This window comes from Lampris incognitus, chromosome 19, assembly GCF_029633865.1.
Source record: "Lampris incognitus isolate fLamInc1 chromosome 19, fLamInc1.hap2, whole genome shotgun sequence".
Taxonomy (NCBI): domain Eukaryota; kingdom Metazoa; phylum Chordata; class Actinopteri; order Lampriformes; family Lampridae; genus Lampris; species Lampris incognitus.
Genome location: NC_079229.1, coordinates 33,512,218 through 33,531,292, shown reverse-complemented (window position 1 = coordinate 33,531,292; position 19,075 = coordinate 33,512,218). Strand labels below are relative to the sequence as shown.

The 19,075-nt window shown below is 47.1% G+C and overlaps 1 protein-coding gene across 1 annotated transcript in view; it reads left to right on the top strand.

Annotated features, from left to right (window-relative positions):
* Window positions 1–439: 439 nt before the first annotated feature.
* Window positions 440–19,075, top strand: part of cnbd1 (cyclic nucleotide binding domain containing 1) — a 34,270-nt gene continuing 15,634 nt past the window's right edge. The window contains 5 exon segments of the mRNA XM_056299248.1: window positions 440–620; window positions 7,050–7,087; window positions 7,336–7,470; window positions 8,717–8,843; window positions 9,976–10,025. Coding sequence (XP_056155223.1) covers window positions 440–620; window positions 7,050–7,087; window positions 7,336–7,470; window positions 8,717–8,843; window positions 9,976–10,025 — 531 coding nt within the window.

The following is a 19,075-nucleotide window of genomic DNA, read 5'->3' as shown; positions in this document are numbered from 1 at the left end:
ACTTTGTTTCTCCGGCTTTTTCTGTCTCCGTCTCTCACACACAAATGCACGCTGTCAGAGGTCTCCCTGCAGACCTGCGTGGTGGAGACTGTTGTGATGGATATCTCTGACATTCTGGGAGCAGACAACCACATCGGCATCGTCCTTACTCTATCATCATCACTTCTGTCTCTTGTGGAGCACAAGACACCACAGCAAACAGACCGACACAGGCATACACACACACACACACACACACCTTTGTACTTCTATGTTTGTGAGGACCCCTCATTGACTACATTAATTCCCTTTCCCTTAACCCTAACCTAAGGGCGTCCGGGTAGCATGGTGGTCTGTTCCGTTGCCTACCAACACAGGGATCGGCAGTTGGATTCTCTGTGTTACCTCCGGCTTGGTCGGGCATCCCTACAGACACAATTGGCCGTGTAGGAAGCCAGACATGGGTGTGTGTCCTGGCCACTGCACTAGCACCTCCTCTGTTGAGCGTTCCTACCAGGAGTGTCAGTCTGTCAAGAGGGTTCTGGGGTCAGTTCCCTGCTAGGCTAAACAACTGTCTGCAGATGAGCTAAACCAAATCACCAAGATCACAGTCTTAGAGACCTGGGACAGAGGAAATTCCAGTAAGCTCTTCACTCACTCACTCTCTCTCCCTCACACACACACACACACACACACACACACATTTGTTCATATATCCTTGTTGGGACAAAAAAATTATGTTTGAGTCGAACCCCTATCGCCATCACCCCAAATCCTAAACTTAGCGTAACTTTAACTAAAATGACCAATAAAACTCCCAGAATAGCCCAATTTCAAACCAAACCTTAACCCTGAGCCTAATTGTAATGCTTAATTTTGATACCAGACCAAAGATTAACCATAACCCCAATTGTAATCCTCACCACTCAAACCCTAGCCCAGAAACGACACATTTTCTTGTGGTGACCAAAAAAAAAAAAAAAAAAACAACCCAAAATTAGCCACTTTCTGATTTAACTATGTTTACACGCACACGTTCCAGGGTTCTGTGTGGCTTCTCACAGATCTCAGGGAATAGTTGGACCCGTAATGCCTCCTTGTTGCTGAGCCTAAACACTCACTAAAGAGTTAAAGCGGGATCTTTATTGCAGGTGATACGTAGCCGTGCTGGCTCAGTCCTTATTACTGACCTGACCATTTCTTGTGGTGTATGAAAGCTGCAGTACACGGACAGAAAAACAGGGAGGCAGGTGGAAAGCAACTCACCTGCCGCCATTTTCACCGCTAGCTGTGGCGGCATGTGTCGATGTGATCAGCCTTGACGGTGCCGTTCTCCGCAACGCATCTCTACCGCTCCACAGACGCGGCTTAACCTCACTCGTATCCACAAAATGCACAAAAAATAGACACACACCGACACGGAGGACGGAACACCCATACACACAAGCAGACATACAAACAGCATCCGTGCTACACATGCAATCATCATCTATTATGCATGCTATTCATCAGAGCCATTTGAATGATGTGGAGTTGCCAGGTGGCCTTTGTCAGTGTACCCACTGGATTTAACTATGAGGAGGTGGGAGGTGAGGCAAACACAAGGAGTGTTTTGTGCCGGCTGACGTCAGGACAAACATCTGTCCACACACACACAGATACCAGCCCACCCCGACCCACCACTTGTGCAAGCTTCGTTCAACTAAAATCCTCTCTGCAGCTACTTTCGGCTTCTCCCATTAGGGGTCTCCACAGCAATCATCATTTCCATCTCTTCCTGTCCTCTGCATCTTCCTCTGTCATGCCAGCCACCTGCATGTCCTCCCTCACCACATCCACAAACCTCCTCTTTGGCCTTCCTCTTTTCCTCGTGCCTGGCAGCTTCATATTCAGCATCCTTCTCCCAGTATACCCAGCATCTCTCCTCCACACATATCCAAGCCATCTCAATCTTGCCTCTTGCTTTGTCTCCAAACCGTCCAACCTGAGCGGTCCCTCTAATATACTCGTTCATAATGTACTCATGTCCTAATTCTGTCCTTCTTCGTCACTCCCAATGAAAATGTTAGCATCTTCAACTCTGCCACCTCCAGCTCCACCTCCTTTCTTTTCATCAGTGCCACTGTCTCCAAACCATATAACATAGCTGGTCTCACAACCATCTTGTAAACCTTCCCTTTAACTCTTGCTGGTACCCTTCTGTAACAAATCACTCCTGACATTCTTCTCCAGCCACTCCACTCTGCCTGCACTCTCTTCTTCACCTTTCTCCTGCACTCCCCGTTGCTTTGAACAGTTGACCCCAAGCATTTAAACTCATCCACCTTCGCCACCTCTGCTTGCATCCTCACCATTCTGCTGTCCTCCCTCTTGTTCACACATATGTATTCCATCTTGCTGCTACTGACTTTCATTCCTCTTCTCTCCAGTGCATACCTCCACCTCTCCAGGCTCTCCTCAACCTGCAGCCTACTCTCACTACTGATCACAGTGTCACTCACGAACATCATAGGCCACGGAGGCTCCTGCCGGATCTCGTCCTTCAGCCCGTATGATGGTTGAAGGATGAGGTCAGGTATGGTATGACGGTATTCTTTTGAAATCCTCAAACTGCATTTTTCCAGAAGAAATGAACTCGGAAAAAGTTTTCATGTCAAGAGAGATTTCTGATTAACCCAAAGCAGTCCCGTCTTCCTCTCTTCCCGTTTCATTATTCATTCCTCTATCTCTGTATCCATCCATCTTCACCCCCTCCCTCGCCACCTCCTGCACAGGGGAGATACAACAGCTGCAGCGCTCCATCCATTTGAGTCAGTCAAATTAGGCAGTTTGTGAAGCACTCACCAAGGTGCCATCTTGGAAGTGATGAGAGAAGAGGAGGATGAGGAGAGGAAAAAGAAAGGAGAAGAGGAGAAGGCGGGGTGAGGGAGGAGCAGAGGAAACGAGACGAGAGAGAAGAATGGACAGAAGAGAAGAAAAGAAAGGCGATCTGATTGATGGAGGGCATAAGAGGGGAACACGAGGAGGAGGATGGAGATCTGACAAACCATCAGTCATTTAGCTTCTAAAATGAGTCATCTGCACTGAGGCGCCGGCCACCAAATGAATAGTTTAAAACCAAACTCTCCTCCTTCCCATCGTCTTCTCCTTTCCCTTATTCTTCCACGTCTTCTCATTCAACCACAATCTAGAATATCACGTCTCTTTCTCCTGCCTCCAACCGGCGAATGTGTCGACCAGGGAAGTGTTTTCCCAACACAGCCTTCTGTTTCTTAAAGGAAAAGGGAACCGATGATGGTGAAAACACAGAGGGCAGATTATGAAATAAACTAAAGAGTTCATACAACTGAGATGCGCATCTCTGAGGGCCAGTTTTTAATCAGAATGAATGACATTTTATTATTGTGTCGTGCGTACAGTTACGCCCAGCCCACAGGACCTTCTTTGAGTAGGACAGAATTCTTAAGTCAATAACAGAGACTTACTATGTCTTGCTGAAAAATCAAAGTGAATACCAATTAAACAATCTGTCTTGCCTTCTTTTCCAGACTTTTGAGACAACGTTAGCAAGCTTAAACACATCAAAATTAAACAGCCATTCGAGTTTTTGCTCATCTGTACACCGGAATATTTCAAGTTTCTGTCGACCGATTTCAAAAGAACATTAACTCTCTTAATGTCTTTATGCATGCTCAATAATCCGGGTAAGAAAATCACAGAGAGGGGAATCAGTTCATCTGGACAATGTTTATTGAGAGAAACGTTCCATCACTCATCTAATGCCCCTTTTCCACTACATGGTACCGGCTCAAATTGACTTGACTTTTTCGTTTTCCATTACTGGAAAGTACCGGCATTTTGGTGACTTACCACTTTTCTGGTACCACCTTTGTTGAGATTCCAAAAAAAACTGGAACGGGTACCAAAATCAATGCAGACCAGCTACACTGAGGGGATACTGTTACGGTAATGGAAAATGACACTCTGCAAGTCGGGTCGAGTCAGGTTGAGTTGAGTTGAGCCGGTACCATGTGGTGGAAAAGGGGCATAACTGACCTCTTCAATCTCAACTGACTGCAGGTATCTCCACCCTTACAGACAATACAGTGACATAATGACGAAACCAACGGTCGGTTTCATATGCAAATTGCCGTGACCATTAACTGGCGTTACAGTGGCCATGTGTACTATTCACAGAGGATTGGGGAATGGTTGTAATCACAGCATTGTAAGATGGCGACAGATGTAGTGACGCGTTAGCTCTTCTGTGTTGTGCCATCCTCTTGGCCAGCGTCTGTTTGGTTCCCCCGATGTACAAGTCACGGCAGTCCTCATGGCACTTAACAGCATACACAGTATTGCTCTGTTTGTGCCGAGGGGACCCGATCCTTGGGGTGGACGAATTTCTGGCGCAGCGTGTTTTGGGGTTTGAAATAGTATAATATAGTATATATAATAATATAGATTAATATAGAGTAAGATATATATAAGATATAGAGTAATATAGATTATCTCTCTCCAGTCTTCATAATTTGTAGAGTACAAAAGAAAATAGGACTCACTTTCCACTTCACCCAAATCACACAGCTCACACAATCTGTTTTCCTCTGGAATATTTTTGAATCACCAACCTCAATGGCCAGAGGAAGAATACCACTTCTCAACTGTGCAGCCAGAGATCTTTGACTTCTAGATAAATGAGATGTAACATGAAATTCAGGGCCAAAATGCATATCAATGGTGTCCAGGTAGTGTGGCGAGCTATTTCGTTGCCCACCAACACGGGGATCTCTGGCTCGAAGCCCCGTGGCTTGGTCGGCATCCCTACAGACACAATTGGCCGTGTCTGCGGGTGGGAAGCCGGATGTGGGTATGTGTCTTGGTCGCTGCATTAGCACCTCCTTTGGTTGGTCGGGCTGGGACTGGGGAGAATAGTGTGATCCTCCCATGCGCTACATCCCCCTGGTGAAACGCCTCACTGTCAGGTGAAAAGAAGCAGCTGGCGACTCCACATGTATCAGAGGAGGCATGTGGTAGTCTGCAGCCCTCTCCGGATTGGCAGAGGGGGTGGAGCAGGGACCGGGATGGCTCGGAAGAGTGGGCCGGATACAATTGGGGGAAAAAGGGGCGGGGGGTCGAAAAACAGCGCTTTCCATAGCTGCATGTTGACAGCCGGAGCCGTGACTGTTGTTTTAGCCCAGCGTTTCTTTTAAGGTGGAAATATATGTGTTGCGGCTTGTTGGGATGGATGAGGACGTGACAGACGGGTGAATCCAGAATGGATAGATAGTTGATGTATTTGTCTTGTGTCCTGGTATTCCCTGCATTTTGTCAGTGTGAAAGGAGGTGGACATTTGCATTCACAATCAATGTCACAGCTGTGTCAGACGTGATGGAGTCAAAAGTGGAAATTTCTTTAACCTTTTTCAGATAAGGTCATGCGTGGTTGTGATGAAAATAGGGTATCTTGGGGGAGACGCATTAAAAGACGGTGCTGCCTCTGATGGGGAAAGGTGCCATTAGACTGGCCGTGGAGCTGCTGTTGAAAAGTAGACTCCATTTATGAATCTATCTGTCATAATCAGAGACCGCAGTGAAAGCGGGGCCCGACAACGCTGCGAATAGATTTTCATTCTTGGCCTCAGCCGTGTCTGTTTGCCTGGCTCCGAAACCAGCCGTCCTCAGATCCCCTCATTAACTGAAATGATTCGTCTTTGTCAGACTTGAAAATTGCCCGTGTAACTGCCGGTTGAAAACCCTGACGGAACAAAAAAGCGAGGACCAGCCACTTGTTTTCAGACGCCTGCAGCTTGATGTCAAAGGAAGGATACTGAACCATACGTAGTACACAGTCTGGATGCATTCTGTGATCTGGAAATACAAAGACTCTTAGGACACTGTGTGTATTTGATTTGATTGTGTATTTGATGGTCGCTCTCGAGAGAAAGATGTGGTATACTAATTTATTTACTTTGTTGGGAGACAGATTGTCTGCCGGGGTTTGAATGTGTGGAAATTGGCCTTTTTTTTTTTCTTGGATTTTCCCCCTTTCCTCCCCGATTGTATCCGGCCAATTACCCCACTCCTCCGAGCGGTCCCGGTCGCTGCTCCACCCCCTCTGCCAATCAGGGGAGGGCTGCAGACTACCACATGCCTCCTCTGATACATGTGGTGTCGCCAGCCGCTTCTTTTCACCTGACAGTGAGGAGTTTCACCAGGGGGACGTAGCGCGTGGGAGGATCACGCTATTCCCCACAGTTCCCCCTCCCCCCCGAACTGGCGCCCTGACTGACCGGAGGAGGCGCCAGTGCAGCGACCAGGACACAAACCCACATCCGGCTTCCTACCCGCAGACACGGCCAATTGTGTCTGTAGGGATGCCCAGACAAGCCGGAGGCAACATGGGGATTCGAACTGGTGACCTCTATGTTGGTAGGCAACGGAATAGACTGCCAAGCCAACCGGACGCCTCGAAATTGGCCATTCTGTTGCTTGAAAGAGAATAATAATAATGGAATCCCCTTGGTAGATGTGGTAGATGGTTGGATGCCCTTCCTGTTTACTGTTTTCTTTCTTTTGTGTGTGTGTGTGTGTGTGTGTGTGTGGTGCTAACCAAAATATTTCCTTTTGTCAGAAGTCCAGTACCCAATGGTTATAGGTGGCACTCATAACATATTTGAGGCCTAAAGACAAATCCTCAATTTCACTAATATAAGCATGCTAACATTTCAGCCTAGTGGCCTTCATTATGGATGAAATTGAGGACTTGTCTTTAGGCCTCAAATATGTTATGAGTGCAGCCTGTCGTCTTTGGATATTGCACTTTTGAATAATGGACGTTATTTATGACGGGAGCAGCTGAAAGTAGTAGTAGTAGTAGTAGTAGTAGATTTATGACTAACACAAATGTAAAAGAGTTGAAATCTAATTTTGGATGATGGTTGGACTACACCATCCTGCAAAGTGATAGGTGTGTTTTGACTCTCTGTCTCTACCGTTTATCCCCCCCCCCATGTACAGTTACTGCCAACTCTGGATTGTATGTGATCCTGAAAGGTTCTGTCATCCAGAGTCGATTGAGAAGGACGGCGACACAAAGGTCCATGTGGTGAGATGGACAGTTATAAAAAAGCGGATTTCTTTTCATTTGTTGAGGTTAATGTGGCGTACAGAGTCTAAATCTATATGGCAGGACTGAACGGTATGCCAAGTCAAATATTCTGACAGCGGGTACCATGCCAGTCCTGCATTAAGCGTTGGTTTCTACTGAAAAGGGAGTGACAGCATCAGCTTGACATGGAATTTCTGAGAAAAATGTGAAATTTCTCTGAGCTCTGTCTGCTCTCTATTTGACAGATTGGCGTAGGGGAAAGCTTTGGTTCACTGGAGCCTCCTGGTGTGGCCTGTGGAGGGACTGTCCAGTGTGCTCGAACCAGAGAACAGTGGGAAATCCTTAAAATTTCTCACACCGGATACACCAGGCCGAAAAAGGTTGGCCAGTTTTAGTGTTAATGCTATATATAGACGGCGGAGTCGGGACAGCGGCGTTGGGTCAGCAGGCCCTGGCAGATGGATAAGGAAAATTTCCCTGCTGGTTTTGTGTATGTGCAGTCAGTACTGATGAGTAGTGTAGTGGATTGAAGGAATAAAATCCTCACTGTGAACTATATTGATGGCGAAATCTGAGTCACAGAGTCTTTCCTACAGCGCCTACACGTACCAGAATGCATTGTGCACAAGCTTCTGTATTGTCGTCCATACCATCCTCTGCGCTAGTGTTGTGGGACATCATTTCCACCATCGGAAACGTAGTTTAGCCGAGAGAACGAGGATGTGTTTTTTGAACAGTGTGTTTACAGTAGATTTAGAGTGTTAGAAACCCTGCGAGGATGTATTCAGTTTTTCCGGCCACCACTGACGTCACGATACGTCACTTGGTGGCCAGAAAAAAACAGTTGCACTGCCTGTCCAGAGATGCAGATGCAAACAGGGACAACTGCAGGTGCTTATCATCTGCTATCCCTGTCGCAGACAGACAAGAGATAAGGTTGAACATTTTCCTTTAATGCATTTCGCTAGCTTGTCGAGCCAAAAATACACTTTGGGGATTTGATGAGCAGCTTCGTAATGGGTTTCTCAACAAATACCCTGTCCTCGGGTCATTTGCATTGACGTCCAGCCCTGCCGAGCGTACAGGATTACGGCTGCCGGCGCCACTGGTTTACATAGCACATTAAAACACAAGGGCTGCTGGGGAAAACAAACCCTGCTCTGTAACCCCTGAACTTGAACACATCTTGAAACCAATGCAATTCCCACCATAGCAGTTGATGGTTACTGGCAAGGTAAAGGGAGGTGGTATATGCTTTTTTATTAACAATACATGGTGCACCGGCTGACTGGAAATATGTGTCTCTAACGTGCGATCACTGTGCAACAAACTAGACAGGCTTCGTCTACTGGTGGGGAGGAATAGAGGCTTTTCTTCATCTTGCGTTTTGTGCTTCGTGGAAATTTGGCTGTTTGGATCAATACCAGCGCCCCGGTGTCTCACCTGGTAGAGCATGTACCCCATAAGGCTGAGTCCTTATGGGGTACTATTAGACTATTTAGATTTTAAATGTGTCACCGCAATCACTAAATATCTGAAACTGTCTGCCGTCTCTCTCTCTCTTTCTCTCTGTCTCTCTCTCTGTCTCTCTCCCCATCTCGTTACTCGTCTTTTTCTTAGGTGAAGGAAGCTAAGAGCGTGGCCATGAAAGAGGGTCTGATCAGGAGCTGCAGGTTCTACAGCCGGTGGCCGGTGGTCTCCGTACAGACCCTGGCTCATCTCCCCAGCATCAGGAACTTTCCACCCAACCACGGTAAGCGTGAAACAAACACCGACAGCTAGTTGGCCGTGATGATGATGATGATGAAGATTATTGATGCCCCCCAGGAGGAATTCATTAGCCACCACACATAAAGACAGATACAACAGAAACATAAGGAAAAATCAACACCACCGGAAGAAAAAAAAACACGCTTCACATGTTGTTGCCGTGGAAGCGAGTAAATATGTCGGTTTATGCAGCGATGCAAAGTAAATATCATCCAGAACAGCATTTATTACTGTCTTCTGGATCCATAGTAAAGATGTGTGGAAGGCATGCTGGAAGGGGGCATTTGTCATCCGTGTTGTCATTCAGGTTGTACTGTGTTTGTGTAAGTGAAATATGGAGTCAGACAGTATTCAGAACACGCATCTCTTGTTGTGCGTGTGTTAAATTAGTAAATGACGGTAATGATCGACTACGCCGAGATTGATATCCCCGGAGATCAGGTTATTTCTCAGATTCTGATGTGTTCTGCCTGCACAAAACCCATACCACACACCCACACACACACACACAACCACACCCACACGCACACACACACACACGGAGGTTAACCGGAAGCAGGTGTTTTGTGTTGATCGGGTGAGCCACCTCTGGGTTTCTGCCTGCTGCCGCACCAAAACACAAACCGAGCCCAGACCGCCACAAAACACCGCTTACAAACATTTTGTTGACTCCATCGTTGTGGTGTCGAGTCTCTCGGAGGCAGTGTTGCCTTGAATCCATATTCGTTTCTCCTCCTGCTGCTGACCTGCATGCATGCTGGGGCAAAACCAATGGAAAGCTTGTCAACACTGCCGTTCAAAGCTCGTGTGTGTGTGTTTGTATGCACGTAACCATGTGTTCATGTGTGAGACCGACCTGCATGTGAAAGGGACACATCGAGCTGCAGCTGGCTGAAAGGAAGTGTTAAGCCTCACCGACAACGCCATGTCCGCTGCCTTCCCTGTTGTAAAAGCGCTCTAGCCGTTGCCCCGATGCTCTGAATCCACCCTGATCTACCCGCCCCGGCAAGCCTCGCCACACCAGGCCTCCCCCAACCTCTTCCTCCGTGGCGCATGGCCGAGTTGCGGGGGTGGATCTTGTTTTCCGTCTTCCCCTCCGTCATGGCGGTGTGCAGACGCCTGGATGCAGAACAGGAGCGAGACGGGGTGGGAGGAGGAGAAAACCGTGAGACTGACAAAGGAATGGAAACAAGTGGGGGGGGAATAGGAGGGAGACGAGTGGGAGAGTGGGGGATGAAACATGAAAAGAGAGATGGAGGAGAATAAAGAGTAGAGGGAAGGAGAGATTACAAAAGAAAAGATGGATAGCGAGGGAAAGTGGCGAGGTAGACGCTAAGCAGGCTGATGGAGGGAGGGGTGGATTGATTGTGTCTTATCAGTGTCTGCACCTGACAACTGACTGACAGCAGGATGCACATGATTTCAGCTCTGCACACACACACACACACATGCAAACACACACATAATCACACACATTCAATCACACACAGTCATCACCAGACATGCACACGCGTTCACACTTACACACACAAACACACACACACACACACACACACACTCAATCACAAACACACACTCAATCACACACATGCAAACACACGTTCAATCCCACACATTCAATCCCACACAGTCATCACCAGATACGCACACGCATTCACACTTAGACACACATACACACACACACACACATGCAAACCAAATTAATCTTAGTCTGTCTTTCCCTCTCATTTGCATGCAGCGTTCCAGACCCTCGCCTCAGAGAGGGGAAGAGAAAAGTTCACGTTTGTCCATACATCTAGTGTGTGTGTGTGTGTGTGTGTGTGTGCATGTGTGCGTGCATGCATACGTGCACTTTTTAAGGTATATACTAGATGAGGTAATACCCTTATATACCAATGTAAAAAGAGGGTAAAATAGCTTGTCTGGGTAGCGTAGCGTCTATTCCGTTGCCTACCAACACGGGGATCGCTGGTTCGAATCCCCGCGTTACCTCCGGCTTGGTCGGGCGTCCCTACAGACACAACTGGCCGTGTCTGCGGGTGGGAAGCTGGATTTGAGTATGTGTTCTGGTCACTGCACTAGTGCCTCCTCTTGTCGTTCGGGGTGCCTGTTCGGGGGGGTGGAACTGCGGGAAATAGCGTGATCCTCCCACGCTCTACGTCCCCCCCAGGTGAAACTCCTCACTGTCAGGTGAAAAGAAGCAGCTGGCGACTCCACATGTATCAGATGAGGCCTGTGGTAGTTGCAGCCCTCCCCAGATCGGCAGAGGGGGTGGAGCAGAGACCGGGACAGCTTGGAAGAATGGGGTAATTGGCTTGGATACAATTGGGGAGAAAGGGGGGGGTTGAACTACTCGGGGATGGGGTTACCTATAGCTTTACAAAAATTCTTTTTTTTTAATGTTCTTTGGGGGGGGGGGGGTTGCTCCATTTTTTCTCCCCAATTGTACTTGGCCAGTTACCCCACTCTTACCCCCATCCGCCTTTCCACCCGCAGACACGGCCAATTGTGTCTGTAGAGGGGCGCCAAACCAAGCTGGAGGTGACACGGGGATTCGAACCGGTGATTCCCATGTCGGTAGGCGACGGAATAGACTGCCACGCCATCCGGACAACAACTCTTTTACTGTTTTAAGACATTTGTGACGCGTCAGGTCTCGTGAAAATGAGCATCGACGGGCTCGTTCCCGTTCTGAGACACCGCGGCAAATGAGAAGCAGCTTGGACTGACTTCCTGGCGCGAGCGGCGCTCGGATATCAGATGTGATTTTAATTTCCTTCAGCAGCGAGATGTCGGGTCTTTGATGAAATATTGATGTTTTATGACAACATGTCCGCCGAGATCATGAGATCACAACACAGGACAGCAGACACCAGTAAGAAGTCCTGACACAACGCACATCTAGACAGATCCCGCTGATGTGTTGGATTTACACACACACACACACACACACACACACACACACACACACACACACACACACACACACACACGTGAAACACATCTCATGGTAGCTTGATACGCCTAGTTCCATTGTTAAGTTGCAGTTTGGATGACCTCACTCGATCCGCTGGACGGCATGTTAGAGGCTGCAGCTGCCACACTAACACACACACACACACGCACACACACCAATTCACTAACACAAGTAGAGTTTTGATTATCTTGGCAATATTGGAGACAGCGGCCTCACTTTCCCACGCTTCCTGAGCGTAGCAGACAGTGTGACACTAGGATACTGTGGAACATGAGTATTGCTCACACCGCTCAACTATTGTGTTGCCCGTCCAGACAGTTGTGTTAGCAGAGACTCTGTGTTGGGATTTTCCCTGACGCACACCCACAGATGAACACGTGAGAACACATGAGAACACGCCTCACAGCAGGTTGGTGTGGCGTCGTCAGATTTCTTGGTGTGTGTGTGTGGGATCAAATATACATGCAGGCGTTGTTAATCCAGTCCACCTGATGGATTGCGTGTCCTCCGTGTGTGACTGTTGTGTAGTGGAAGAGCCGATGCGGTGCTCCCGGCCTTCGTCGTGCGTAGATGACCGCCGCGCCAGAGCCCGGCTGCTTTCTCACGCTTCATCTTCGCGTCGCGGCGTCGCTCCTCCTCCACCTTCAGGGTTTGCAGGTGGCTCGGCTCGTGGGCCTGCTGTGTTTTTGTGCGGCCGTGGTGCTGTTCGGCGCTGCTCTCGCTGAGCCGCTGTTTGTTGAGCGGCAGCGAGCAGCCGATACGCGGGCGTTACGTGATATGTCCTCTGGGGACGAGTTAATTTCCTCACCATGCTTGTGCGTTGTTGGCACAGGGCCTTGTCTGGGCTCTCTTTCCCTCTCTCCCTCTCTCTCTCTCGCTCTCCCTCTCCCTCTCTCTCTCGTTCTCATCTCTTTCTCCCTCCCATGTCTCCTTTTGCCTCTCTGTTTTGTGTGCAACTTTATTTTCCTCTCAATGTGCAAAGGCTGTACGTTCCATCACAGGCTGATTATAACTTGACTGGTCTCATTACAGTCAATGAGGGGCTCAGGCAGAGTACTGGTGGTCTTATTACTGAGCTATTAGAGACGATGATTCTCCTCATGTGAGCCCCTATGTGTGATGAGAGGGAGGACAGTGGAATGGTGAGGATGCAAGGAGTAGAGGTGACGAAAGTGTATGTGTTTCTATACTTGGGGTCAACTGTCCAAAGTAACGGGGAGTGCAGAAGAGAGGTGAAGAAGAGAGTGCAGGCAGGGTGAAGTGGGTGGAGAAGAATGTCAGGAGTGATTTGTGACAGAAGGGTACCAGCAAGAGTTAAAGGGAAGGTTTACAAGATGGTTATGAGACTAGCTATGTTATATGGTTTGGAGACAGTGGCACTGATGAAAAGACAGGAGGTGGAGCTGGAGGTGGCAGAGTTGAAGATGCTAAGATTTTCATCGGGAGTGATGAAGAAGGACAGGATTAGGAACGAGTATATTAGAGGGACCGCTCAAGCTGGATGGTTTGGAGACAAAGCAAGAGAGATGAGATTGAGATGGTTTGGTCATGTGTGGAGGAGAGATGCTGGGTATACTGGGAGAAGGATGCTGACTATGGAGCTTCCAGGGAAGAGGAAAAGAGGAAGGCCAAAGAGGAGGTTTATGGATGTGGTGAGGGAGGACAGGCAGGTGGCTGGTGTGACAGAGGAAGATGCAGAGGACAGGAAGAGATGGAAATAGATGATCCGCTGTGGCGACCCCTAACAAAAGCAACCGAAAGTAGTAGTAGTAGTAGTAGATTCTCCTCATGTTAGCCCTCCCTGCACGGCATCCACACAGCCAGTGAGCTGGACTACATCGTTTCCTGCTACACTGGCATATTTCAATGCAGATGTTGTGACGTTTCGTGCATACATACGCAGACTTGGACACGTACACATGGTTGCTTGGTCGTGTGTGTGTGTGTGTGCACGTCAGCGTGCCAGCATGCAGACCTGTTCACAGGGAGAGTAAGAGCTGGTTCATCGCTTTTGCTAATAAATCAGATGGAGAGGCTGGTCTCCGCTCAGCAGGCCTCCCTCTGCAGACAAACACAGTCCAACTCCGTGACTGATGAAGGCCTAACCTTTAGTGTGTGCTAGCTCCTGAACACACACATTCTCACACACACACAGACACTTGTAGACATATGGTCCCGGTTAGTGGCACCCCGGGCCTCAAAGAGATAAGGTTTTAAAAACAGCCATCAGCGCTGATGTACAGCGCTGCTCTGAGCCGTCAATTTATAGATAGCTCACGTCCACAACACTCCTGGCCACCCCTCACCTGAAGAAGAAATCCCCTAGGTTTCAGGAGCTTTTTCCAGCAGCGGAGATTACCTCTGTTGTTCTGCTCTCTCTCTGTCTCTCTCTCTCTGTCTCGCTCTCTCTCTATTGGGGATGACATACTACCTTCTGCATTATCAGCCGTGAGGTATTTGTCGGCGTTGGCCTGAAATGGCTTGTGTGTCTGTTGTTGCTCTGGGATTCACTGGGAGTGGAGTGTCTTGATAGCAAATCTCAGCAAAATGACCCCTTTTCAGTTCCTCCATCTCTCATCCCCGCCCAAATGCAACTCTTTTCAGTGTCACATACACAGACACAAATACAGAAACACATAAACACACACACACACACACATTCGATCTCGGTTTCAAAGTTTCATCACTATTCCACACAAAACCGTGTCGCCATTCAGCTGGAACTTCCAGTTATTCAGCCTCCACCCATGGAGGTTTCACACCTAGAACAACAGGTACATTTAATGAACTACCTGCTAGAATGGAAAACCAGCAGCGTTGATGGAACCTGAGGACCTGATTGAGAACCACTGTAGTGACATCCCCAGACCTTTGACTCAATACCTACTTACGTAATACATTTTCTGCTAAACCACCTCAGCTATACCAAGTGATAGTTTTAGCTTTACAAACGTAAACCTGGAGCCATTTATTTCATATTCAAGCTTCTCAAGAAAAAGTGACGTTTTTACCCAAATTCTAGCAGCTGTGAGGCATGGAAATTGTATTATATCTCACAGAGTGGTGATTTAGAAGTCGTAGAATTTGATTTCAAAATATGTATGACAAATGTTTGGTATTTTTATTTGTTGAATGGTGATCTCAATTAGTCGATTAATTGGAAAGATGATTAATCGGCAAACAAAATTGTAATTGCTTGATTTTCTGTTGATCGACCAATCCAATAATTGACTAATCATTTCAGCCCTCATTTAGATAGGTGCTTATATATATTCTTAGCTGTTGTGTGTATTGTCCAGTGTGTGTTGTCTAGTGTGTGTTGTGATGTCCTAGTTGGATGTCTATGCCAGCTGCTGTATAATTGTTCGAGTTCACCTTTTGTGTACTGTTCTGACACTGTATGCTGCGGTCCCGCACCATGTGTCTTAGTGTTTAAGTCAATATTGCGCTCTGTGCCAAGGCAACTGGCAAGTATGTCCTCATATGTGACAACAAAGTGATTCTGATTCTGATTAACTGGGACAGCATTAGTCATAACGGTCACAAACCGACAGACACAGTCATTAAATCAGAGGTTTGGCAGCCTTTCTGGTTGTTTTCCCTCAGAGGAGTTAAGTCGAATCGAAGGGAAGCATTTTGCTCTTCAGCAAAACAAACAAGCTTCATCCGTGTGAAGAGGAGGGTGGAGGATGAAGAGGAGCAGGCAATGCTCAACAACTGGGTGTTCATCCTGGATTTGAACACACTCAGCGAGCGCCTAATGACCTGGATATAGCAGACATGACAGACTAAACCCCGCAGCCTACACACCTAAAGCTGAAGCTCCCATCCAGAGCAACTTTCAACAGCAGAATAATCCACTGTTCCTCGATCGCCGCCAGTATCAGTGATGACGAAGGGCGTTATGTCATTATTCACCTGACCAATCAGGTGAGGGGCATGGGCTTTGGTCGGAGAGAAGAGAAGTCCAAGAAAACCAAGGGGAGAAATACTGTAGAAAGGATTTTTTTATTTTACTTAAAGATGAGAGCGTCTCAAAGCGAGTGAAGGAAATGGGGTAGGGCTTACTTGCTCACATCTAGACCTATCTGGACATTTTGTTTGCTGTTTGAAAACAATTTCCTGAAGTGGCCCTAGTCCCGTTGGGGCGACATGGTCTTACATCTTCGCTCTTCTCAAAAAGCGCCTTTGTCTTTTACCACCATAATGTTGTATTGATATATAGAGAGCAATGACAAAGCCTCGAACCTCGTCAGAAAGTCCAGCGATGAGTTTTTAGGTCATGTTTTCATAACAATAGCTGCACTTAGACCAATATCGACAGCTTGTCGATTGCCTTAAAATTAACTCACTTCAATTGAAGATTCACAATGTCAGAATCATTTTGTAGTATCCCAGAGTCTACCAGTGGATGAGAGCCTAGACTGTATTTTGTGACTCATCCTAATGAGAAACACTCAAAAATTTGAGCTGTCAGTAGCTGGCACAGTGGTTAGCATGGTCACCTCACAGCAAGAAGGTCCTGGGTTCGAGCCTCGGGGTAGTCCAACCTTGAGGGTCATCCCAGGTCATTCTCTGTGTGGCGTTTACATGTTCTCCCCGTGTCTGCGTGGGTTTCCTCCGGGTGCTCCGGTTTCCTCCCACAGTCCAATGACATGCAGGTCAGGTGAATCGGCCGTACTAAATTGTCCCTAGGTGTGAATGTTTGTGTGTGTGTGTGTTTGTGTCGGCCCTGTGATGGTCTGGCAGCCTATCCAGGGAGTCTCCCCACCTGCCGCCCAATGACTGCTGGGATAGGCTCCAGCATCCCCGTGACCCTGAGAGCAGGATAAGCGGTTTGGATAATGGATTGATGGATGGAAATATGTCAACAGAGCAGTCAGTAGAGGGGTTCCCATCGAGCCAGTTTAGGCGAAATTTGACATTTTGAGTGGGAAAAGCATGAATGGATGACCAGATTTCAAAACAGGTGGTTCATTACATTCATCTGTTGTTCCAGTTGTTCCCCCTTCCAATCAGGAAGGTTTTACACCCGGAACAACAGTTGAACATGATGAACAACCTGGTAGAATTAAAACAACAACAACAATGAAACGTCAACACCTGAGGACCTGATTGAGAACATCTGGTCTACAGGATACCTCTGGTAATCCTACCAGCTCCTTTATGCTAGCTAGACAGTACAGGAAGTCTGAGTACATAAAAATCAAAGTATTCAACAGCAAAGAAAAGTTAGTTACCCGTCAGTCCAGTGTAATGTCTGCACTGTTTAGGTGAGGTGGCGGGGAATGTAATTTACCGGGGTTAGGTGATTTTTCCACGATAAAGCGGAGAGCGCCATTCACCCAGACACCACCCTCATCTTCACCGTTCATCTGTCTACTTATTTATTTATTTATTGAATCTAGCTCTCATGGGCTATTCCTAGTTTATGGAGCTGGAGTCTTTCTCTGTATCACAATACAGAAGCCCGTAGAGTTTTGTTGAGAGTCTAGGTCTGTTAACAGAAACAGACGTGGCTGTCGGTCCCAACAGCCTCAAATCCGAAGAGTCAGCACAGATTCGGCATAAACCCTGAAATCCTGACGGGACAGACAAATTGGGCCTGAAAACGGGTTCAAAAACCGGCGGCTTTCCCTCGCCTTCTGAAACTTTTCCAATCAACTGGTGTGGAGACATCCGGGTTCCTTCACTCGGCTGTATTGCAAGAAAGCCGCCGGTGCAGTGGGGTTTATGGATGGCAGGCGTGGATCAGCGGTGACACCCGAGGTCCCGAACAACATTGTGAAGAAGACGCCATCGCTGACGGGATGAAGTGATGTGTCAGTGTGATGCTGACATCTGTCTCCACGGAGTTTAGAGGGAGGAGGCGTGCTGTCATCCGGTGTCTGATGTGTGAGGGGCAGGCCTCCAGGTGTGCTCTGGAGTTCAGCCGAATTAATCAACCCCCGAATCCACGTGTTGACACCGTGACAAGGAAAGCAAATGTCATGACTGCAGCAGGGCAGCCAGAACGAATGGCTGCTGTCAGAGTGTGCTCACACACACACACACACAATCGCATATGTTCAAGAACACTGCAATTTAATTGATGTGCCCCCATGCAGGTACACATTAGTGCTTATGCAAAAAACACCACAACTGCACACACTTATCATTATCATCATCATCATCAATAGTCCCTTGCCAACACCACCCACATACGCATACTTTATCACTTACGGTTGGCTGATTCAAAGCCTCTTCAAAAACTGGGTTAGAGAGAACGGCGACACACATGAAAACATTGAGAGCAACAGTTGGTATACAACTCCATTTGACATGCAGAGAAACGCCATAAGGTCTCTTCTTCTATATTATGCTGGATCATCTGACATGATGCATCCATCTGTCTGTCTATATCTATGTGTCTATCCGTCCGTCCGTCCGTCCATCTATCTATCTATCTGTCTGTCTATCTATCTATCTATCTATCTATCTATCTATATCTGTCTGTCTGTCTAAATCTATCTATCTGTCTGTCTGTCTGTCTGTATTGCCAATTTAAAAATTGACACTAGACAGTACAAGTCTTTGTCATACTGTATCTGTCCATTTGTTCACATTACAGTTTTTCTCAGTCACTTTGGTGCATTTCTCACATCAATATTTACATTTGCACAACAGTTAATGCATTTCTCAAAACAATTAGTACAAACTGCAAAACCTAGTTGATAACCTGCAAAAGCGTGTCACTTGCTCAACATGGATAGTTCATTCCTCAAAGCCAGTATACATGTCAATGAAAGTGTCAGTGTCATCAAAATGAAAAGTCCTGACACCATTGTTTATGAACAAGATAGTCAAATGGCTTTGTCATGTTTTCATTATGACAGTTTACTCTGTAAATGTTTTCCAATGCAAAAAAGTCAGATCTTGGTGACACGACCTGAAAATGCTCAAGACAGCACTATATACTATTTACACAACCATTTGAAAACTACAGTAAAGTTACACGTTCCTGTATCTAATGAGGTAACTGAATACAAGACACTGAATATGTATGTTTCACATTTTTACTGCATATGCTCTTTGCAATTGTAATTTGTTCACAGCATTGTGCAAAAGAAAAAATACACCCTTATTTACAACAAACCTAAACTCCCTTTGGGTAGAGCTGTGCACAACTGTAAACGATATTGCAGTACATATTGGAACTGAACATACAACATACACAGACAGTACTGTAAATCATTCAT